This window comes from Cataglyphis hispanica, chromosome 15 (assembly GCF_021464435.1).
Source record: "Cataglyphis hispanica isolate Lineage 1 chromosome 15, ULB_Chis1_1.0, whole genome shotgun sequence".
In the NCBI taxonomy this organism is placed as follows: Eukaryota; Metazoa; Arthropoda; class Insecta; order Hymenoptera; family Formicidae; genus Cataglyphis; species Cataglyphis hispanica.
Genome location: NC_065968.1, coordinates 1,032,527 through 1,056,020, shown reverse-complemented (window position 1 = coordinate 1,056,020; position 23,494 = coordinate 1,032,527). Strand labels below are relative to the sequence as shown.

General features: G+C 31.1%; 4 protein-coding genes across 9 annotated transcripts; 2 read left to right on the top strand and 2 right to left on the bottom strand.

Annotated features, from left to right (window-relative positions):
• Positions 1 to 610: 610 nt before the first annotated feature.
• LOC126854899 (kinectin) lies at positions 611 to 11,543 on the top strand. Of its 3 annotated transcripts, XM_050602059.1 has the most exons (29): positions 611 to 945; positions 2,100 to 2,198; positions 2,276 to 2,359; positions 2,523 to 2,674; positions 2,772 to 2,863; positions 3,074 to 3,160; positions 3,737 to 3,902; positions 4,046 to 4,271; positions 5,356 to 5,509; positions 5,667 to 5,796; positions 5,882 to 6,109; positions 6,176 to 6,349; positions 6,511 to 6,671; positions 6,823 to 7,105; positions 7,208 to 7,322; positions 7,431 to 7,545; positions 7,635 to 7,757; positions 7,898 to 8,248; positions 8,432 to 8,602; positions 8,680 to 8,835; positions 8,918 to 9,025; positions 9,148 to 9,423; positions 9,512 to 9,566; positions 9,694 to 9,835; positions 9,927 to 10,032; positions 10,323 to 10,432; positions 10,545 to 10,686; positions 10,766 to 10,869; positions 10,969 to 11,543. In XM_050602059.1, the coding sequence occupies exons 2-29, from the start codon at positions 2,101 to 2,103 to the stop codon at positions 11,033 to 11,035; spliced, it is 4,176 nt and encodes a 1,391-aa protein (XP_050458016.1). In that variant the 5' UTR covers positions 611 to 945; position 2,100; the 3' UTR covers positions 11,036 to 11,543. The 3 variants fall into 3 exon arrangements, with proteins under 3 accessions (XP_050458016.1, XP_050458017.1, XP_050458018.1); XM_050602060.1 differs by lacking the exon at positions 3,074 to 3,160; XM_050602061.1 differs by lacking the exons at positions 611 to 945; positions 2,100 to 2,198; positions 2,276 to 2,359; ... (3 more) ...; positions 3,737 to 3,902; positions 4,046 to 4,271 and adding an exon at positions 4,873 to 5,042.
• On the bottom strand, positions 11,542 to 15,222 carry LOC126854908 (G patch domain-containing protein 1 homolog). Of its 2 annotated transcripts, XR_007688166.1 has the most exons (4): positions 15,047 to 15,222; positions 14,580 to 14,958; positions 11,834 to 14,387; positions 11,542 to 11,646 (listed from the first exon to the last, which is right to left on the bottom strand). XR_007688166.1 is itself a non-coding variant. In XM_050602083.1 (3 exons), the coding sequence occupies exons 1-3, from the start codon at positions 15,108 to 15,110 to the stop codon at positions 12,002 to 12,004; spliced, it is 2,829 nt and encodes a 942-aa protein (XP_050458040.1). In that variant the 5' UTR covers positions 15,111 to 15,222; the 3' UTR covers positions 11,785 to 12,001. The 2 variants fall into 2 exon arrangements, 1 of the variants encoding a protein (XP_050458040.1); XM_050602083.1 differs by lacking the exon at positions 11,542 to 11,646 and having other exon boundaries at positions 11,785 to 14,387.
• A 410-nt stretch (positions 15,223 to 15,632) lies between these two features.
• On the top strand, positions 15,633 to 20,448 carry LOC126854911 (ubiquinone biosynthesis protein COQ9, mitochondrial). 3 transcript variants are annotated; one of them, XM_050602091.1, is made up of 5 exons: positions 15,633 to 15,781; positions 18,495 to 18,692; positions 19,038 to 19,381; positions 19,469 to 19,693; positions 19,831 to 20,448. In XM_050602091.1, exons 1-5 carry the CDS (start codon positions 15,727 to 15,729, stop codon positions 19,864 to 19,866), a joined length of 858 nt encoding a protein of 285 aa, XP_050458048.1. In that variant the 5' UTR covers positions 15,633 to 15,726; the 3' UTR covers positions 19,867 to 20,448. The 3 variants fall into 3 exon arrangements, 2 of the variants coding, with proteins under 2 accessions (XP_050458048.1, XP_050458047.1); XM_050602090.1 differs by lacking the exon at positions 19,831 to 20,448 and having other exon boundaries at positions 19,469 to 19,750; XR_007688167.1 differs by lacking the exons at positions 15,633 to 15,781; positions 19,038 to 19,381; positions 19,469 to 19,693; positions 19,831 to 20,448 and adding an exon at positions 16,398 to 18,200 and having other exon boundaries at positions 18,495 to 18,631.
• Positions 20,449 to 20,579: 131 nt separating this feature from the next.
• Positions 20,580 to 22,357, bottom strand: LOC126854918 (uncharacterized). Its single transcript, XM_050602099.1, has 3 exons — positions 21,895 to 22,357; positions 21,221 to 21,753; positions 20,580 to 21,133 (listed from the first exon to the last, which is right to left on the bottom strand). The coding sequence occupies exons 1-3, from the start codon at positions 22,177 to 22,179 to the stop codon at positions 20,767 to 20,769; spliced, it is 1,185 nt and encodes a 394-aa protein (XP_050458056.1). The 5' UTR covers positions 22,180 to 22,357; the 3' UTR covers positions 20,580 to 20,766.
• Between the last annotated feature and the right edge of the window lie 1,137 nt (positions 22,358 to 23,494).

Sequence of the window (23,494 nt, the reverse complement as noted above, 5' to 3'; positions counted from 1 at the left end):
ATGCATTTTGTGAATATTTATTTTAACTTGAAAATAACAATTTTTAATATAGTTTATATAATTATTTATTTATTATAATCATTCGTGGAATGATCGTGTAATATTATTTTCTTTCCTCGCGTAATACCAAAAATTCCTTTAACTCTATATGAAAATCTTTTATTTATAAATTCAGCATGCGGTAATGCATATCTGTAGATCAGCTAATTAATTAATCCGGAATGCTTGAAGTCAAAATCTCAAAAGAAAGATTTACTGTGTATGTGTGTGTTATATTAAAATGTGCATCATTAAAATATATACATATATAAATGTAGACATGAAATTCCATCGCGGAATGTATCATTTTCTTACGTATAATTAAAATAATGAAAATTTATATTCTACTAATTTTCAAGTTCATTCGCGGCGTGTTGCTTTTGCTTGCGCAATTAAGATGAAAAATTGAATAATGAAAATTTCGTTTCAGATACGCGTGCATATATAAATGTATACACGCGTGCATAGTTTTGAATGTATTTCGCCGCTTCCTTATATTTATAGCTAGAGATAAATATACATTTTGGCGTAGGTCCAAAATATACCCGCACACAGTTAGTTCGGCTACGAACAAACCCCGTAATAGCGGAGCTGTGTCAGTGCTATTAGTGATGTACGCGGCATTGGAATCTTACGCAGACGCGTAAAAAAAAGAAGAGATGCGTAAGATTCGCGAGTAGAGACGAATTTTCTCTTTCTTAGGGAAAACGAGATTGCGAGAGACTATTTTAAACGATGCGAGTGTTGCCCGATTACGCAAATACGATGAGATTACCGTGTTCATTCAGAATGAAAGAAATCCTGACGAAGAACCCCCATTTCTGACCGACCGATTGGCATAGCTTAGGATAAATTTCATTCACGTCGGATCCGCTATATTCGTGGATTAATATCGGTATCGATCCAGTAAGTAGCAGCATTGTACAATCGATTGTAATAGATTGCGTAAGAGATATAGATTACTGATAGATCGTGATCATGCAATATGGTTTTCTTCATAATGTCTTTTTTATCTTACTTGGATTTTATTTTATGTAGATAAGAAATTGAAAAAAAAGAGGAAAAACATATGGCATTGAATTTTCATAAATAAACCATAATTTCATCATCATAACATCACCGATGCATGGTTCCCAGGTGCCATTTATATGTGTGTATGCATGGCAAAAAATATGTAGATGACAGTACAGTTGGTTTTTCCGGCAAAGAATTCGCTAATTAAAATCATTTTTTTCATTAGCAATTTTTACCAATTTTTTTTTTTTTATTTCTCGGCAATACGTATAATATAATATTTTTCGAAATTATAATTTATAAGAAAGAAATTTAAAACAATATAAATTTAATAACTTCTAGATTTTTTAGATATTTTATAGATGAAAAAATCTTTGTATTATATATATATTTTTTTATTCTTACATTGATAGACATTAACATAATGATGTGTAACACGTGTAATTCTTGCTTACGGTCTTGTTTTTAAATTCACTAATAACTTTAGATACATGCCTATGTAAATATAAATTAAGAATAAGAAAATAAGAATTCAAAGACGATTTAAATTCGCAAATTTATCAAAAATCTTTGTATTTCTTTTTCTGATGAGATCTCGCGGTGTATCGATATTTATATTTTTCTCTCACACGCTGTTTTTTCCCCTCTTCGCTCTTCTTTAATTGCATTTGCGTAAACAATGTTATTAAATCAAGCGTACTATGTAATTCAGATAAGAGATAACTGTTCACAAGAAAGTAAAAAAATATTCATTATTGATGAAAGTACTTTAAGAAATTAGAATATTATTCTAGGTTTTCTTATAAATTTTTTTGCATTTCAATAATATTAATGACAGATCAAATAAATAGTAATATGTTAGCTGTATCGAGGAAACTTTAAGACATAAAAATAATTCTCTTATGTTAGATTAATTATAAAGAGAATTCAACGTTCTTTTTACTTGCACTTATCTTTGTTTTTCACTCGAAAACATAAATAAACAATTGTTTAATTTTAAGTACAGATAGTATAAAAATGTTGAAAAAAAAAATATTTGTACACAGAATGCACTCTATGTATTCGTCTAAGAAAGGTGATTCTCTTTGCCCTTTGGGTTTTCATCCACAAGTACGGTGGCCAACGCGTTGCAAACGGTGTTTCAGGTATTAATTTTCGAAAGCGAAAGTTTTAGATAATAAAAAATACGTATCTCAAATTATATGCTCGAATTGATCTTCAGGGACTATAAAGAACATGGCGGAAGAAGAAACAGTCTTGGAGATATCACATCTTCTTCGCCTAGTCTTTCTTTGGATTCATCGCGGTAGGTTCTGTCGTCATAGATTGAATAAAGTGCTTATTATTACATAATGCATTTATCGTCAGCGTGTCTCTTGAAATTTGAGTACTTTAATATCTTATAATACTCCTAAAAGTTTAAATTGTATATTTCGAATTATCTTAACTCTTATCAATAAATGCTAAAGCGGTCCCGAGAGCAAAAGAACGTGGTCTTCCGCTACGAATTTGGCGAAAGATGAAACCAAGAACAATTATTCGCAATCAGCAGCGACAACTGGATGGACATCCTTAATGGATCTTTCTACCATAGATAAGGATGATACTTCCAAATTAGAAAGTAATAAAAGCTAAAAATATGGATAATAATATATTAAATTAATTAGAAAATTAATATCAAATTTTTAATTTATGTTAATTTAAATTCTATTATATAGATGTTAGAAAACCAGCAAAGCTTCAAATAAAAAATGTTATAAGCAACACCAATGGAGGCACTTCGGAGAATGATGTAGAATTTATAATACAGGTATCTCTTCGTTATTTAAATTACTAATGCATGGAATGCTTTTTGTTGTCGCAATAAAACATACGCACGCTTGTAAATTTTTTCTTTATATGAAGATCTTGTCTTATACCGACTTAATTATACAGCAGACGGTAGTATAGCGACATTCAATGATAAAAGTGAGCAAATATAAAATTCCATTTTGCGCTCTCATTTATCACACTACTTTAGGTAAGGAAATCACGGCCAGCACCGCCAAAACAGGTGGTTGAGGATGGCCTGGATAATGACACGGTAAAAGGGGAGGAGTCCGAGAAGGTAAGACAATCATCGCTCTCGTTACTTTGACGTATACGAATTATCTTGCAATTAATAATAATTATAATATATGTTGTCTATCATGTATCATTGTATGTACATACACCAGCTTCATAATGTTGTCATTTATGAAGCACATGCGATACTATCAAAAACTTTTACTAAATGTACTAGTCCATTTAAATGTTAATTAACTTATCCAGGTATTAACTCTATATACAATCAAAAATTATGTTTTTGTATATAATATAAAATAAGTTTAAAGAAAAGATTTCAAAATGTCTCTCTATAAATAAGATATTTATATTAAAATATATATATATATATATATATATATATATATATATATATATTTTAATCTTCTCTTAAACTTGACTTTATATGATAGAAAAAAATCTTCGCATATATAAGAATGCATAAAAACGAATTGAATTACTATAGTAAATCAAACCCGATATATTTATATCATCATGTTTTATATAAAAGTCAGAAACGAGAGGATTAAACACAATTAAGTATGTAAATAATATAATTTCGATTAATCAATTAATTAATGGCTATGCTTACCCCTCGCAGAATGAGATAGAGAAATTGAAGTCCCAATTAAATGATATGAGAGCAAGATGCGAGAAGGCGGAGAAAGAAAAAAGCGAGATATTGATGCGTCGATTGGCGACTATGGAGACAATGTCGAACAAAACATCGACAAGCGAAGTGGCAAAACTACAAAAGAAAAATGAAGGTATTAGTTTCTTAATTTTGCGAAAGTACGCAGAAATAGAAAAATTCTTTTTCTCTACATTAAAAATGATATTCTTTATTTCGCTCATTATGCCTATAAAATTTGTTTAAATTTAATCATCATATATTATATTCGTATTTTAGCACTTGTACAAGAGAAAAATGCATTATTGACAAAGATAAAAAATTTGGAGAAAGAAACTATTAATAGGCCATACAGGGGTGAAAGGGACAAAATGCACGACGAATTACGTTCGAAACTTAAGGCGGCGGAAAGCCTTTGTGAAAGTTTAATGGACGAAAATGAGGATATGAAAAAGGAAATTAGACAATTAGAAGAAGAGATTTATGAGTTGCAGGATAATTTTAGGTATTACATTTTCTTGCGCTATAAAAAATATCGTTAAGTATCTTATTGGTATTCCGCTTTGTGATGTATTATGCATGTTATTGTTGAATTTTTTTAGAAAATTACAATCTATTTTACATTTAATAATATGATTTCATCCATCTTTATATTATCATTTTATTAAAAACATACATTATATGTTATTTTATATATGTTATTTTATGATATGTGTAAGATAAATCAATTTAATAAAAATATTATAGCTTTAGTTTTGTTTTAAAATTATTGTCTATAATAATTTTTGATATTACAAAATTTACATTGGTGACTAATATGTTGACAATGTTTTGAACCATTACTAATTATGAAGAACGACTCGTTATTGTATAGTGAATGATTCTGTTAACTGGCATTCTTTAACATTGTTTCTTATATGTTTATCAAAAGATCGGTATCTCTGTTCCTTTTGGTAAAGGTTATTGCTGTATATCATTTTTTGCAAAAAGATTTTTAATGTTCAAAATCTTTATTCACACAGACATTTTTATACACGGGACAATGCAAAATAATATTGCACATACAAAACTGAACTGTGTTTCATGTAAAAATTTGAAAATTTATGTATGTCGACAATGAAATGTGCCTCGAACAAAAGGATCAAAATCTTTTGCAAAATGAGCTATATGGATTGTTGCAGGACGACGATTTGGACAGATTTGCGACGTATGTGATCCTAAAACGATGTCACCCTTGTATTTCGTCAAATACGGAACCGTGGGGTATCCTTCTTTGGTAATCGAGCTTATATGAAATTCATAAATTTTGTATTTATTTTTTGCTTTTTATGGGATCACATTTACCTTTTGAAAACTCAAAGGATATCTAAAAGAGACAATGAGATAATTACATTAAAATTCCACAAGCTTTTTTAGGATTTTTAAACAGAGCTCTATGTAAAATGTCATATTTTTTTTTCGTTCGTAAATTTTGTATCACATTTTTTTATGCGCGTTTGTAAGGAACAGAGATACTTAATTGCGACAAAATATGCATATATCGCAATGCAATATATATTATTTATATGAATATAATTTTCGTACATAAGGGACGAACAAGCAGACGAATATACTCGTTTGCGAAAAAGTTTGGAGCAGTCAAACAAAAATTGCCGGATATTATCGTTCAAACTGAGGAAAGTAGAACGCAAAGCTGAGGAATTAGAAAGTGAACGATCCGCTCTGGAGAAGAAATATGAAGAGGTAAATATAATATCAAAAAAGAAATATTATTAAACTAATATTAAAAAAATAACATATATATCAAATAATTTTGTTTCTCGTGTTCTGTACATAATTATATTCAGTAAAGATTATAGATCTATATATTAAAATCTTCCTATCTTTATCTTACAATTAGATAAAGAAAACAGAAGAAATTCTGCAAAAAGTAAGTAACGCATTCCAGGAAAGAACACAAAAGAAGGCAACAGACTCTACAACAAAAATGCAACTCAAAAAGATGGTTGATGAAATGGAGAAAGAAATAGGTTTGTTGGGTGTGGTACTTTTATAAAATTTGCTAAAATCAAACACATTTCATATTAATGTTTCGCATAATTATCAATATTTTAGAAGACATGCTGAATCTTTTTTCCAATATTAAAAACGGACACAATGTAGATATACCGGATGTGAAGCTGAAAGATAATAATTTAAAGTACAATAAACTTTTAAAGGAACATGAACTGCTTAAAGAAAAACTCGAGTCTGCTATGAAAGAATTGGCTAGTGAAAAAGAGAAGAAAAAAATTCAATCAAATGTAAAAGTAGAAGATACTAAAAATTTGGATTTACAAAATGGTAAATCAATCAATTTAGAATTATACAAGATGATTAAACGTATCTAATTTTTAAATTTTATTATAGTGAAAAAAAAGTTAGACGAAGCAACTACTTTACGAGAAACTGAAAGAAAAGCGTGGGACAAAGAGAAACTGGCGCTTTTGGAAGAGAAGGAAAAGTTGAAATCGAAACTCTTGTCGTTATCAGCTGAGAAATTAAAAATTTATAATGAAGTCGTACAACTAAAAAAAGATTTCGGTAAAACTTACATTATATTTGTAATATAATTATTAAATTACGGTTTCTTCAATAAATATTCAATATTTTTATTTATACACTATGTATGTATTTTTGTATACACATATGCATATATGTATATGTGAATATAAATTGTACCTAACACAATTTTTTTGCTATAGAAGCTGCTAAATCATCGGAGAAAAATACTGCGAAGATGGAAGAAATAATAAATGATTTAAAGGAAAAACTAACACAAGAGCAAGAAAAGTGTAAAAAATTACAGAATGATTTGTCATCGTATAACGAAAAAGAATCTAAAATGTCGCAATCTATAACATCGGTAAGTATATTTTTTATTTTAATATGTAATCTAATATTTTCTTAGAGTATATTAAAAATTTTTAATTATTATCCTATATACATATAATATATTCTCCCAGATATATCTAACACAATCGTGTTTTATTTTTTTTTTTTTTTGGTAAAAATAGCTGGAACAGACAAAAATTAAACTCGATGCTGAGGTCAAACGTTTGAAGAAAGAATTAGAGAATTCAAAATCTACTACATCAACAAAAATCACAGACCTAAGTGCAGAGATTGTGACGCTTAAACAAGAAAGTGAAAAATTAACATTACAAATTAATAACGAGAAAGAGGCGAAAGAAACCGAAATAGCGGCACTCAAGAAAAAAATAGCTTCCTTAGAAAAAGCCGGGCAAAACACAAAGCGCATGAATGAGATGAAGCAGACTTACAATGAGAAAATTTTAAGTACAGTACCAAAAAATATTACATTAAATATTTTATTCTAAATTTTATTTCTTTATTTTTAAATTTGTCCTCTAAATTTATTACATGTGGTAAAATTTTCAGATCTCGAGAATGACATTAAAAAACAACAACAAGATCAAGAGACTTTAACTAATAAATATCAAGAGCTTATGAACTCAAAGCTACAACTTGAAAGAGAAAATAAATCTTTGAATAGGTAAACAGCAATTCGACACTAACTGTGTGAGGAGTAAGAATTCACTGTCAACAATATTTAATGCTTCGTGCAACTTTCTTCATTTAATATTCTTACGTTTTATTATAGCAAATGTTCGGAGTATAAAAATGATTTAAAAAATATTCAAACAGAACTTGATGAGTTGCGTAACTCGATGAAAACGAGAGAAAACGAGTGGCGATTGGAGAAATCTGCTCTAGAGGTATCTAAGCTTTATTATTAATTAAGTATATAGTGTACATTATTACAAATCTTATTCAAAACTCTCACTTCCTTGGTTCATAATTTTAGAGTCAAATCCGTGAGAATCAGTTACCGAATAAACTTATTGTAGTAGAATTAAATGATGAAATTAATACATTAAAGAAAGAAAATGCTACTTTATTGGAACGATTGGAAGATGTAAGGAAAATGGTATGTATTATATCTAATTTCTTGTTACTTCGAAAATATATAAAACCTCATCATTCCACATATCTTCTTACTTTTTATATATTTTTTCTTTCTCTTATACTTATTTTATGAATATAAATTTTTAATATTCTAATTTGTAGAATGACGACTTATCTGCAAAATTGAAAGATTACGAAGCAGTATCAAAAATTCATCAAGTATTAACACCCGATACTACGGCATTAGAATCTGAAATTCGAAAATTAAAGAATGCTTTGACAAATATGGAGAAAGCCAAAAAAGCGGACTTGGCGCAATGTAAAATGCGCTACGAGCACAGGATTACGGCGATCAACGACGAGATACAAGCAATCCAAAATCAATTATCGCGATATAAACGCGAACGTGATACTTACAAACACATGTTAGAAGGCGCGCAAAAAACTATAGGCGAGCTAAAGTCCACAAGACAAGGCCGACAATCTAATGCATCCTCTGGAAAGTCGGACGAGGTAAACAGTTAATGATGCAATTAAACATCAAGATGCTTCTTTGTGTATCTTATATTAAAACTTGTTAATATTGACAATTCTTTTCGTAAAATTATTTTTCTATATTAACATAACATCAACTAGATTATCAATTTCATTTTTATTTATGAAATATTATATATAAATTTTTTTTTGTTCTTTAAGGATGAAGAATCATTTAGAGCTAATGTGCTAGTGTTAGAAAAACAAATCAGTTGCATGGAAGATGAACTTTCTGAAACAAGATTGGAAGCTTCCAGACTAAAAGCTGAATTGGTTTCGGAAAAATCTGCTAGTCACGTTAAAGTATCCGAACTGCAATCCCGAATTAATGAGGTAATTAAGAAATGAATAGATATAATTAATACATTTGCAAATCTGCTTACATTCGTATTCATTTCTTGCAATTGCAGTTGGAGGAGGAGCGATTACTTACAAGCGGACGTTCAAAAATTCCAGGATTGAAAGTGCGAATGGAGTTAGCTTGGCAAAAAGAAAGAGAAGAACATCAAAGATTGCTACAGGAAACGGCAACTCTAGCGCGAGATTTGCGGCAAACGTTGTTTGAAGTAATTATTAGCACAATTTAATGCATAAATCAGATAATATAATCAATTCGCAGATTTTTTACACATCCATGCTAATTTACAGATAGAGAGAGAACGTAGTAAAGAGCGACTTGAAAATAAAAGAAGACAGGATCAATTAAAGAAAGTATTCGACGAAGAAAAGGAAGAGAATAAGAAAAAATTATTAGAGGTATAATTTAAATAATCTATTACTGATTTAAACATTTGAGAGTATATTTTTAAAATATAATTATTAAAAAATAGAGACAATAATTCTTATTTTCTTAATCATGACTGCAATGATCAATCTAGCTGCAATGCGATCTACTTGAACTGAGGGACGCGCACGCAAAATTAAGAACGAGTAATGAGAAGATGAGACGTGAAAAAGAGCGGCACGAAAAGGAGAGGCAGGAACTCAAAGAAGTGATAATGAACAAATGTAAATTGGAGCAAACTGAGCTACGCAACATCAATATTCTTATGCAACAAGTTCAGGATTTGCTACAATTGTTCCCTGAATTAAATACTATAACAGAAAATGGAACGCCCGATACATATACACCAACTCCACCGAGACGATTAAAGGCATAAATATAAGCATTCATATAATTAATATATATGTAATCAACACAAATATCTAAAATTATAAATCTCTTTTTTTTACACTTTTCAGGGACCAAAATCAAGAGAGTCTTCACCAATGTTAGAAACGAAAAATGACGTAAAAGGTATTTATCAATAATATTATAATAAAATTATTTTAAATTATAATATATTAAATATTAAATAATATTAAAATTATGATATTAAATCAAAATAATTATATTAAATTAAATTATACATAAATATTTGCAGTTGGAACTTCAATATTCGGAGAAAGAACAGAGAAATTAGAGTACACTATTAAAAAATTAATGAGCGTAGCAAAGGAACTTAAAGAATCGAAGAAAATGGCAGATGAAGCGAATGCAACGCGATTGAAAAAAATGGGAAAGAGGTGAATATTGCAGTTGTTTATATTCGATCAGATCTCTCTTGCAAATTATCCAGAATATAAAAAAATATTATATTGTTGCTATGATCTATAGATCAACGTCAGTAGAGAGTGATCCGGGAAAAGGAATGGTACTGAATCGCACTAAACCACGTTTAAACAGAAAGAGTCTATCCTTGGAACAAACATCTGGGCGCCAGGTAAGTACGGGCTGTTTCATACATAAAAAAATCTTTCATGAAATATGAAAAATATATAATTTTTTTGTATGAAATAAATATGTCGCATACAAATATGATTTTTTATATCTCTATTAGTTGTGTAATTTTTTATACTGAGCAAAATTTTGATTCTAAATACAATTTTATGTCTAAATAAATTTATGTATATGCAGTATTTCCATTATAAAATTATAATTCGAAATATGATAATTTGTTATTGAAATCTCTTCTTAATAATAATTACTCACTTTTGCATCTAAAAAATTTAGTCTCCAGCTATTTGGGGCACCGATAGCAACTTGTCGAGCATGCAATCGTTGGAAGGATCGGAAATTGATTCTCGCGGAGCTAGTTTACAGAGAGATTCCAGCGTAGACAGGTACCGAATATTACATATTATATATTTGTATTACACATTTTTCGGTTTGTGCTAGATAACATTGATAAAATAGCAAATATTCTTAAATAAAGTTTATTATTGTTATACTTAGCCGTCTTTCCGGAGGCTCGACAAAGAGCGAAATGCTAGACCGAGACAAAAAATATGGTAAAGGGATAATACGAAAATTAACTCATAAGTTAACTAAATCGTCTAGTGTAGATGACCCGAACATGACCGACTACTCGCTCCAGGCAAGAATCATTAATTAAATATTTGAAATTATTTTTTTGTCTAAAACATGATTTATTAAAATATTCGAATACTTGACAGACATCTGGTTCTGAAACCAGCATCAATGAGAGTAGTAAGATGGAAAAGAAGAATTTAAAGAAAAAATTAACAGCCATGTTTAAAAGAGGTTCAAGAAGCAGTAGGTATGTAAAAAAATGAATTGAGTTATTGTTTAATAAATATGTTAAAAATGTATAAATTCATTAAAAAGTGAAGATAATCATGTTGCAATACTTTTTCAGTGTAGAGAAAAAACCTGGATCTAATTCCAGCAGACCTGCTTCTAGGAATTCCATGACATCAAATTAATAATCCCGTATGTGCAATTATCTTATTAAAGGACTTAATGTTTTGTTTAAATATCACGATTATTGTTTCCCAAAAATATATTATATTCGATAATATAATAAAAAGGCAGACTGCTCAAATTTGTATTTAGGTACTGTATACTCAAAGAGAGTACAGTTGGTATCAGATATGCATAAAATTACGTATTAGGGACATATATCATACGATGAATATCAGATGATATACGTTTAAGTTTTTGCAAAAAATAGAAAAATACATATATACATGTATTCTTATCGAGAACACGATAGATTTATTTAATCTTTGTCACCTATGTTGTCTTATCCAGTATAAGTAGTCTCTATTTAATATTCATTTATGTAATTTTTTTCACAGAAAAGTATGCAAATCGAAAACAATCCATGATCATAAATGAGTGTAAAACACATGTACATATTCTTACTACATATTCTATACACATGTATAATATGCAATCATTTGAAAAATATAATATATAAAGTTACCTGTATCGAAGAATTATTGATTTATTTTAAAGCCATTCGCACCAGAGAGTTTTCTACCAGTCTTTATAACCAAAACAAACAGTTAACATTTCGCGCAACCAACAGCATCTATAAACAAATGTCTTCATTTATATACAAATTCAACATGTAATAAAATTTTTGTTATTTTCTGTGCTTTAAAAGATTATCCAATGATTTTAAATATTATTCATATATTATTCATATACGACATTCAAATATATATAATAGAATTCAAATATTATATATTCTCAGTCTATATTACAGATGTACCTACCATATGTATAGAAAAATAAGTGCATATATGTTTAATGAAATTCATTATAAAATAATACGGTTCTAGAAGATCATATTATAAACTCAATCGTCTTTATGTACAATTATTTTAACACGTAAATTGTTTCACAATATGAAGCTTGGAATTAGAGATAAAAATAAACAGAAATTAATGTTTCGAATGTTTCTCTTTCTTAGATTTCTTTTTGTGCTTGGGGCTTTTATGATCTTTATGTTTGTGCTTTTTCTTTTCTTTCTTTAATTTTTTCGCTTTGCTCCGTTCTACCCATTTCCCGCCGAGTATCGAATCCGCAGTCTTTGATACCACGACACTGCGAAATACTGGTTTTAGCGATTGGTTCGTGCTACTAGCTTCTGTTGTTGCAGTACTTTCTTGCTTTAACAATCTTTGTGGCAGAATCGGACCATACATATCTGATGATATCGCAGTCTCCGCATTGGTCACATCTTTACAATCCGCGAGATTATTTCGTATTTCATCGGTTATTGGTAAACTGGGTTTTGAAATCTTGGAAGCTGTATTTTCATCATTAATCTGTTTTGGATGCGTCACCAAGCTATCAAGATCCAATTTTGCGAAGATACCGCGCGGCGGCGACGTATTTCTTTGGATGTTTATTTCTTTCGGATCTTTCCCGATTAAGATCGATTTGACCGTTTCGTTATCAACGTTCTCTTCCGTTTCGCTGTCCTCGGAATCTTCGCTGCTGCTAAGGAAAATTGCTTTAAAGAGGTCCTTCTTCTCATTTGACTGATCTTTAACTGCAGTTACCGATCCGTTATCGATTTCTTGCTTATTTCCTACTTCTTTGATTGTTTTATCCTTTAAATTATCGCTTACGTCTTGTTTAGCATTTTCCGACGCTGTGGAAAGAATACCCTTGCCGAAAACTTTCTCGTAGGAAGCTTCGAAGATTTTAAACTTCTCGGAGACGGACTCTGAAGATTGGTAATCATTCGACAAAATATTATCAATACCGGAAATTACTTCGTTTGCATTCTCTTCCCTTTTTTTTGACAGTTGGGGCGTTTCTTCCTCTTGTATTCGCTGTTGTCGTTCGTCTGTAGCTTTCGTAAATTTGGATGAACTACACCAATCTAAGGAATCAAAGATGGAGAATCTCGCCGATTTTCGATCCGTCGTGACTGGAGCGCAGCCGACTTTCGGTTCGGGAATATTGAATCTCTTGCAAACAATACTCGCGGGTTTCCATTCGCTTCGCTCTCGCGTAAGTTTGCCAAACATTTTCAGTCTCACTGCTTCTTTTATATCTTTCTCCGGATCCATCTTGTCCATCGTGTGATCAGCGCTAGATATAAATTTGTCCACCATATAATTATTTGACTGCCCCAGCTTCGCCGCTTGTTCAAATTCCGTACGTTCTTGTTCTCTCTCCCAATCGGTCATGGAAAGTGGTTGAATAGTCTCGAGTTTATTCCTTTCATCGTTTTTAAGGAAAATAAGATATTGCTCGAATCGTCTCTGTTTGTCTGGATCGGACGAAAACAATTTTGCGCTTTTTTCGCTTTTACTCGAGGAGTCATGTTCTATAGATGTTTCTGCGCTCGAACGTATGGATGCAGAAGCAGTTTCTTTAAAATCTTTTAATGTTTTCAAGCTACCTGTGTCATCTTGAAGATCTATAACACCACCTTTGATAAAATTTTGAGCATTTAATTTATCTAGCCATGAGTTGCTTGCCGTTGTCTGTTGATTCTCCAATTTCCTTCTTTCCTCCGTTTGCTGTTTGCCATGTAAATTCAAGGTATTCGAAATGATATTCGAGGCGACGGATATGTTTGATGGTAGCTTTTTTGAACGTTCATTGGGATCTTCTAAAATCCGCGCTCTATCTATTGCATTCAATGGCTCTCTGCGTTTGCCATTTTCTATTGGAATTGCAATCGGCGGATAAAATCTGCTTTTTCTAATAGCGTGCACTGGCACAAAATTCTTTGGCAATTCTGGCGGTTTAAAGATCTTTTTGTTCGCTAATCTTTCCTTCGCGCGAACAAAACCTTCCAAACAATCAGTTTGCGAGCTAGTCGGAACATCCTGCGACCATCTTGTCTTCGTCTTATGTTCAGGATCCAAAGAAAAGTCGTAACGCGACATATCTTCTCTTTCATATATATCTTCGTCATCGGCTTCGAACGCACCAACTCCGAATGCTTGGCCATGAATCGATAATTTCTTATTTTTATCTTGAACACAAAATGCTGGAGTATCAAATAAATTGATGTGGCCAGATAAAATTTTCCGTCTGTCTAGACCCGAATAGCCGATGCCGAAATAATTGTCCTTTGGTTTACACCTGAATGGCTCATAATCATCAGGTGCAAAAGTAATATTAGTAGAATTGTCGTCTGAATCCTCTGAATTGCTTTCTGTTATTACAGGATTTTCCTGTATTAATTTTAACTTTTCATTACGATGCTTTATCTTTTGTTTTTCTCTCTTTGTGAGTCTAGACCCTACACCCTGACCAGGTTTCCAACCCATCTTCTTAAGTAGAACAATACCCACTGTTTCTCTGCAATCACAAGCAATACCAAAGATTAATATAGCTTTGAATCTTTAAATGTATAAATATATATAAATAAAAATTAAATATATTGATAAATAGTGAGTGCTGTTAATTCTCCGTCAATTAAAAATGACAAATAATTACTTAACAATATATAGAGATCAAATTGCATTATTATTAATTTTTGCAAATACTAACTTGACAGGTTTTAAAAGTTCCTTTAAAACAGGAGTACCAGGAATAGGTCCGTTATTGTCTTGACTTATCCTCTCTCTTTTCTTTCCCTTTTGTCCATGATCGGCATAATCGCTAGTAGCTTGTATTCCTTTAGGAGCAATTCCGAAAAGACTCGTATCCTCTTCATCCATAAAGTCTTCCGGTCGCTGAATAACATTATCTGCTTTACTACTTCTTGAAGATTTGAAATGCTGCGGTCTCCAGCCATCGCGAGTGCCGACGGTGTTGAAGTATCCCGCTGAAAAGCCACCCGTAAACGCCCCATGAAATCTGCGCCTACCTTGGGCATCGTAAGCGTATTGATCTTCAATTGTAACAGGCTTTTTTCGTGGAATATTTTCTGTAAAATTAAAGAGAGAGATTCGATATAATAAATCTATTAAACAATATAAACTAACATAAAATTAATTTACACATCACATACGAACCTTCGTCCAAAGGGTCGAGAGGAACACCAAACGTCACGTAATTTTCCTCCTCCGAGTCACCCATTTTAAAGTAAGTTTAATTCTCCGATTGTATTTTTTTTCTATTTGATATAATTAAACATCACAATAAAATCACTCCAAATTACGCTTGATGTAGGACACAGTAGCATCTAAATCTGAGGTTAAAAGAGCAATAATATAATTCGCAAATATACAAACACCTAGCAGACAGTTCCGATAGTACTATATTAGTGTGTATTCATTCATCGCAATAATAAACTACAACCAATCAACAATGCACTATACATGAAAACGGTCGAGAGAATGAACCTTTAGGTTTTTTTATTTTATTTTTATCTTTCAGTATTTCTAACAATGTTCACATACCGTGCACTAATGAATAATAAATTATGTAATGTATTTCCTCATTGATCAAAATATGCATTATCCTCATTCCAAACTGTTCTAATATATTCATACTATCATATTTATGCAATATATAACCTAGTTCTTACTTATAGAGCAGCTAGAAAACAGTGGCGGTCTTAGTACGTTACACGGAGCGTGAAATCACTACGCGAAATTCGAACACGCTACGGAAACAATAATAATATGAACGCACGCGGTTCATTTAATTATTCAGTAATTAGTAACATTTAATACTTAATTCAACTGGTGATATGGCGATGCTTAATTCTTTTCGTTCGGCACGAAGCAGATTTCCATTAGCCGATGGTAAGCGAATTCTAACGACTTGTTCATAGTATATTGAAATAATTTTTTCCGTGTTAGCTGTTCTGCTATCGATTTTTGTTCTTTTATTCTCTTCCTTTGCATTTATTTATTTTCTTTTTACGAATAATTTTCGTAAAAGTTGCTGTCATATTTACTCGCCGATTGCAATCGTGTTACTAAATTCTGCTCGTAAATATTCTTTTATGTCGAGAATGGTCGAGAATAAAAGGACAGCAACTGATGCTTTCTCTCTCTCTCTCTCGCATCAGCTGTGCAATGAGAATAGATATATACCCTGATCTTGTGCGGAGACTTGTAACCTCACCTACAAAAACAGTTTTGCAAGCCACGCGGTTCATTGTGTCTAGTGTTTCCAGAGTGTCCGGAATATGAAGAAAGAAAAAACATCTACTTCATCTATTTAATCGTTAAGAAACAGAAACATAATTAATAATAATAATAATTAATCGAAAGAAGAGAGCAATATATTTGAAAATAAAATAAAATAGATACCATAAAAATATTTTTTGAAGAACAATTTTGCCTGTATGCAATATTTGTACGTGTTTTCTTGTGAACTATCTATGTTTTAAAAATCTATTTCGTAGTCGGAAAAATGTCTCAAACATTCATCAAACGCTTTACCGCTTTCCTGGAGAATCATAAGCCTAAGGAAGCTCTGAAACTTTTCACGTCGGAGAGTAATGAAGTGATCGAGGACTCTGTAAGCGAGATTGTGTCTGTCACCGCTACTTATCTCACGGAATCTGACTCGCAATCCGGACAAGAACTATTTGAATGCTGCAAGAATGTATTAAACATCATAGCAGAGAGATGTAATCCTATGGAAACTGTACTGGAATTTCTAGAACAGATAGAATGTTCGGATAACGATATAAAATTTTGTACCATCTTGGAACCACTAGGTATATGTATGATGAAAATGCAGGACAAGGGCAAGGCTATTGAGTGGTGCATCAATACCATCAAATCATATATCGAGGATTTAGCATCATTGCACAATGCTGATAGCAGTAGACTTGTGAATATATATAAAAAAATCATATTATTTTTGGAACCACTGGTGCAAGAGGCAGTGAAGATCAATTATAAACTCGAGGAGGGATCACTGCTTGGGGATTATCTTTTGAGCTTTCTTATTTCATTGTGCGAGAAGCCTCTCTACTACTGGAATAAAAACATTGAAGGAGCAACATATAAAGAATTCTCAGAGAAAATAATAACACTGTCATTTTATCTGACTGCAGATATATTATATTTTTTGAACATTGTTAGTAAACGTCGTAGAAATATCATCTGCAACAAAGTGCAAGATGGACATTTATACACTGAAAGTTATAAACGTAGTATGCTTTTTGAATCAAGTGATAACATATCGGATTTGGCCTATGCTAACTTTTATTGTTACATACTTACCAATGAAGATTATTGGAAAAAAGCACCACAAATTTATAGTCCTTATTACATTTTTGAAACATGCGCATATTTTTTTGAAATTTTGCTTTGCAAAGAGGAAGACATTGTAATCTTGAATGGGTTAATTTTCATGGAAACTGTTATAAACCGTATCTCATCTCGATCCGTAGATTCTGAAGTGTTGGGACTAAAAATATATTCAGATTTGTTTAAGCCAATTATTAAAGTAATGATTTACTGTAATGGTGATGCAGAACGAAAAAAAGCATTATATATTTTTGAAAAATATATCGAGATATTCAACATGGAAGCTAGATATTCTGTTATTTTATATTTGTATGAAATTAGTGATCATTCTGGTTTATTGAGCTTGATCATTAATATATTAAAATCTTCTATCATCGATTGTCTTAACTCGACTCCACGAAATCTCCAGTTTCTAGGAAAGAATTTAGAATTGCTACTGAAAAAGATATGTAGTTTGCCACATGGAAGTTCGACGGATTTAGTGGAAATATCGGATGAAGTTATTACTGCACTAAACTTATTAAGATTCTTGTTTATCAGAGATAAACACAATGAAACGGGTATTTGGAATATTATAGATATGCTAAAAAATGATTATTTGAATCCCTTGAGAGAGGGAATAGATTTGTGTAGAATGCATTGGAAAGTGAAAATAAAAGACTTAGAGCACCAAAAAAAGGATTATAATAAAATACATAATTATAATGAGATGAAAAAGGCTCACGCGGAAGTCACGTTGACCGTCGGTGGTGAACAATTACCGGTGATGCCACTTCCAGAAAAAATTTCTTTCTGTTATCAAGCGATAAATGGTTTGGATGTAATGGAAAGTATTCTTATCCGAATTAATGAATGTATAGATGCTGATAAAGAATTCCCATTGAATACACTAGCGGAGTAAAAGTATGAAATCAATCAAAATCATAATTAATAATGGTATACTGCTAATTTTATGGTATGAGCCATATATATATATATATATATATATATATATATATATATATATATATATATATTTAAACATGAAATTTTTATAAAGTTGTAAATTATCTAAGATTTAATAAAAAACTTTTTTAATAAGCTTGTTTTATTGATATCTTATTTTATATCTTAATATTAATAATCTTAATGTCTGTTATGTGCTTGAAATAAATCCCTGTATATACATGTAATTATATAATATAAAATATTACATATATAATGTATTTAATATATAGATAATTTTAAAGGTAGATATTGATTTTACTAGGTTTTAGACGTTTATGGACTTCCAGGGCTTTGCTGGTCGATCAATCTGAAAATGATAGTGACAAAAAAACAGGCCCGCAACAATCTATACACGAGGAGAATGATGAGGAATATGAGAAAAATATTAAAACAAAAATACTTGGAGCCTCTCTAAAATTTGTTCCAGATATGGGATGGAGCAAACAGGCTATCAGTGCCGGTAATTCGACTTATGATTCTTTTTATGTATTATATTATCCATTTTGAAAAATTATATCAATATGTAAATAATAAATTTATAATATTGATTAGTAAGTTAGATTAAAAAGCTTTTTAGACAGAAAAATACTTGAAACGGTTGTCCAAAAATAATTCCTAAAATATATATTAATATATTTTATATATATATATATATATATATATATATATATATATATATATATATATATATATTTCAATTTTATTCAATAATATAAGTTCGTATAATATTAATGTTTTGTCATTGTGTATCGTTTTAATATAAAAATGAAATAACATGATATAATTGAAAATTATGATGCCAAAGGTGCCGAATCAATCGGATATCCGGGCGTAGTACACGGACTCTTTCCAAATGGTGGTGCGGCTTTAGTGCAACACTTTTATTCTATGTGCAATCGTAAATTGAATCAGATGCTAGAAAAAGAAATGTTAGCCATTGAAGCGGATCCTTCAAGTTCACGGAAGGCGCCAGAAAAGCAAATTCGAGATGCCGTAGAAACACGGTTAAGAATGGTGATTCCCTATAAAAAAACTTGGCCACAAGCATTAGCTATTATGACTTTACCACCAAACGTACCGACTTCTTTAGCGAATTTATTAACTTTAGTCGACGATATCTGCTACTATGCCGGCGATAGGTCCGTCGATGTAAGTCGTATCGCTGACATTTATCTGTTAGGAAAATAAAACATTGTTTAAAAGAGCTGTTTAAACACAACACATTACTTTGATTAGATCAACTGGTACACCAGGAGAATGATATTGGCGACCATTTACAAGGCCACTGAGTTGTACATGCTGCAAGATACTAGTGAAGATCACAAAGAGACTTGGTTATTCTTAGACAGACGAATAAATGACGCTTTACAAGTATACGTGATGCTTTCGAATTCTGCCAAGCCATCACCAGATGAAACTTCAAATCGTATCACAGAGACGGCGACTGCTGTTTTTGTAACGGTAAATATATTTCTTGATATTTTCTATAATATATCACATTAAAAGTTAGAAATTAAAATTTATTTATTATTAATTTGAAATTGAAATTCAGCAATCTTTGATATAGATCCTGCATATATAGTATACTTTTCTTTTAGGCGCGCAATATACTCGGATTGAGATGGAATAGATAGATTAGAAAAAGTTTTAGGAAAAAGAAAGCTGTAGATATTTATAAATGAGCACAATTAAAATATTTCTTAACAAAATTAAAAGAAGTTTTTTTCTATTTAAGTATCTGGTTTCACGTGCGAAAAAATGAATATCGAGTACATTATCTAGCAGATATATGTAGCTATAATTTATTTTACATGGTAATATATTGTAACGAAATCTGTACAATAAAATAGATAGTAAGCCTAAATTATTTGCATGCAAATATAAAGATATGAATCGTTGTTTATGTAAAACTACCAACGTTTAACAATAGATTAGAAAACATTTGTTTACCCTGCAATATTGTCATAATTAAGTATAATCATCCAGCATCAATTTCATATAAAAATTTCGCTAATTTCTACATTCTGCCATTATGAGAAATACCAGGAAGACATTTTATCTACAATAATTTATAAATTCATTGCAATAATTGCAAATCGATTATAGAACACTGGTAATATAAAAAATATTCATTTTTGATTTAATAAAAATATGATAATGCTTGCAATACTCTGTTAAAAAATAGAAAAAAGTAATATTAATTTTTTCGACTATTTATAAATTATTATTCAACTATATTTATAAATTATATACTTTCACACTTTTCAATCACGAATAAAAAAAATCATCAATCGAGGAAAAACATTTTCAATACATAATATATATTAGAGAGAGATAATTAAAATTTCTCATATATATATATGCACATATGTTGTAAAAATCATATATATGCTGCTAATCATATATATGCTTGTCAAAAAAATTTATCTCATTTTATACCGTTTTTTTTAATTAACAAGTCTTAGAATCTTTCTTAATAAAAATAATTTCATCATTAATCTCTTTTTGAAATTTATCTTTCTCTCCATTAGACATCAATAGTGTGCTTCTTGAATATATCCTTTGATAGTTTTTGGTAAAGGCAACTTGTGTATGTTATCTAATCTAGTATTCTGGCGAATGACAAAACGGCAAAGATACTGTAAACTTCTTACTTGTGTGAACCTGCTCACTGGTTTTGTTAATCTAACCGGAAATGATGGATATCCCGGATATTTCGGCCTCGAATAACAAATGACAGCAGATTGGCTGAAATTCATGGAATGATTTATCAAAGCAGCCACCGAAGTAAAGCCTTCACTCTCTGTACATTGATTGCACAGAGAAAATAGACCGCCACTGTGTTCCATACGCGCGTGTAGCATCTTCCCAGATGATTTAAAACTAAGCGTTAAGACGTACCTATATATAATCATATTTAGCATTTCAATTATATATTATGTTCAGTATGAGTTAAATACTTCAAAATTAATTATCTGATATATATACCTATCGTCTGACGAATCTCGAACTAAGAATGCACCATCTGGTTCAGATATGAGCTTGGCATCAGCTTCATCTCCCGATATAGGACCCCAATACCATCCATATTTGCTTAAATTGAGCAATTCTTTTGCAAGACTCGCTTTAACTTTATGCTCATTACTTATTGTTTCATTCATATTGCAAGGAACTTTCGCTATTGCACTAGGAACTGCCATTGTAGCATCAGAGCAACTGGGTGTTGCATAAACAGTCGCAATGTCATGTGTCAATTCTCGTTGCCTAGTAGGAACTATAAGAAGATTCATGCCAGTTGCACCATAATATTGTGTATTAATATTATCTATATTTTCTTCAGTACTATGGCAGGAATTTTCAAGTACATCGCCCAATCTATTTTCATACAAAGGTTGTCTGATCGATGAGATCTCTTGCTCATTATTTGAAAATTCTCGCTCTTGGCAAGACTGAAAAGGTTCAATGACAGATTTAATGTTGTTCTGATTTGAACAAGGGCTTATTACATCTGTCTCCTTGCTCTGAAAAAAAAAAACAAGTAAAAAAACTTTAAGAGTATGATGCTGTACAAAAAAAGCAGACACATATCAAAAAAAAAAAGAAGAGAAGATTTATTTTAGGAAATGAACAAAAGAGAAGAGTGGAGAATAATATGCGTTTACCTTTCGCTTGGATTTGCACAGGTTTTTTATTTGCAAATGTTTCTTAATATTCCTGAAAAAATCGAACGACACCTTGCTACTTGAAGGATTTTTTAACCTATGCTCCATGTCCTTGGTGTCGTTCGCCAAGTCGTTCCTCTTGCATTCATGTCGCGGATTACTCTCGCGTCGCCAGATAAAGGTCGCGAATCTCCCGCTTGTTCCATGCTTCGACTTCTGTCGTGCGCCTACTCGTTCCATAGCGGTACTTACAACCGATTCCGAATCGGAGTTTGGATTTATCATGTTAAGTGTGGTATGCGAGCTCACAAAGTGAATTATTATTATTACACCTGACGTTTTCGCCGCAACACCTTGCACATGCCATCTATTTTTCGCGGTCCGTTTACACGACCGTAAATACAATGATATCTTCGCTCCCGGAATTATCTCGCAGCACAACTATCAAAACTTGTTAGATAAACACCAATAGAAGATCGGAAGATGTCGCCCTTTTTGTTAATACCACTAGTACTCCGAGCACTCAACAGAGTACGCTTTGATCGACACGCGGCAACGTACTACTTTTCGAATGAAGATTGATAAATTTGAACTGATAAAAATGTTCATTATTTTTTCCTTTTAATTTCATAAAACATTTTTACAACGTTAAATTTTTATAGAAATGGAACATATTTCTTTAGAAATAAAGAGCATTGCAATGGTTATATCATGTTTTATTCATGTGACAAAGAATATAAAGTACGTTTTTGAATTGTTCTTAACTAGATCCTAATAATTTGATAACTTAATATTCTGATCCGTCTGTCTTTATATTAGCTTTTCTCGTACTGATTATATGGTATGATATTCAGGAAATAATATTTTGCATATTAGTTTTCAGTGTGTCATTTTGTTTGATATGCGTTACTTGTGAGCCATTCTTATCAGTGTTTTATCAAATCAATTATTTGTATTTGTACCTCCGAGAGATGTGAAATAGATTCCGATCATACCAATTCAGATAAAATTTATGAAATATCCTAGAAAGCTCGTATGTAGAATTGAGAAATGTTTGTTACAAGATTGAAGTGTCAGTAATAATAGCATTATAAAATATCGAAGAAATTGAAGATTTTTTTTAATAATCAAAATCATAAAATTTATCATCAAGAGATTAGCTAATCTCGTCACATACCCTGTATATGCTGCATTTTAATGTTTACTTGGATGGATATAATACCCAGGCCTAGACTGACGTTATGCAACCGCTCGACACGATTAGCGTTGGAAATGCACTTTCTAATAGGTCGTCGTTATTTATAGATAAAAAAGAAGACACCGCAACGTCGTATGTCGTCGGGATGCTTCTGTCAACGACGCCGTCACGCAGTCGCCCATAGATATAAATCAATCATCGATCGCGTACCGTGACTTCCTATCGCGGTTTTGGATTACGCATTCGAAAATTTTCACTCAATTTGCACTCAGCAGAAACAATGACTTTTGTCTAAAAAAAGGAATACCGTATAATTGTCATAAATATAGTGAATATAAACTGTGCATATCGATCAAGCGTTGCGCCAAAATTAGAACTTTGAAAGTCTGATCTTTTTTATTT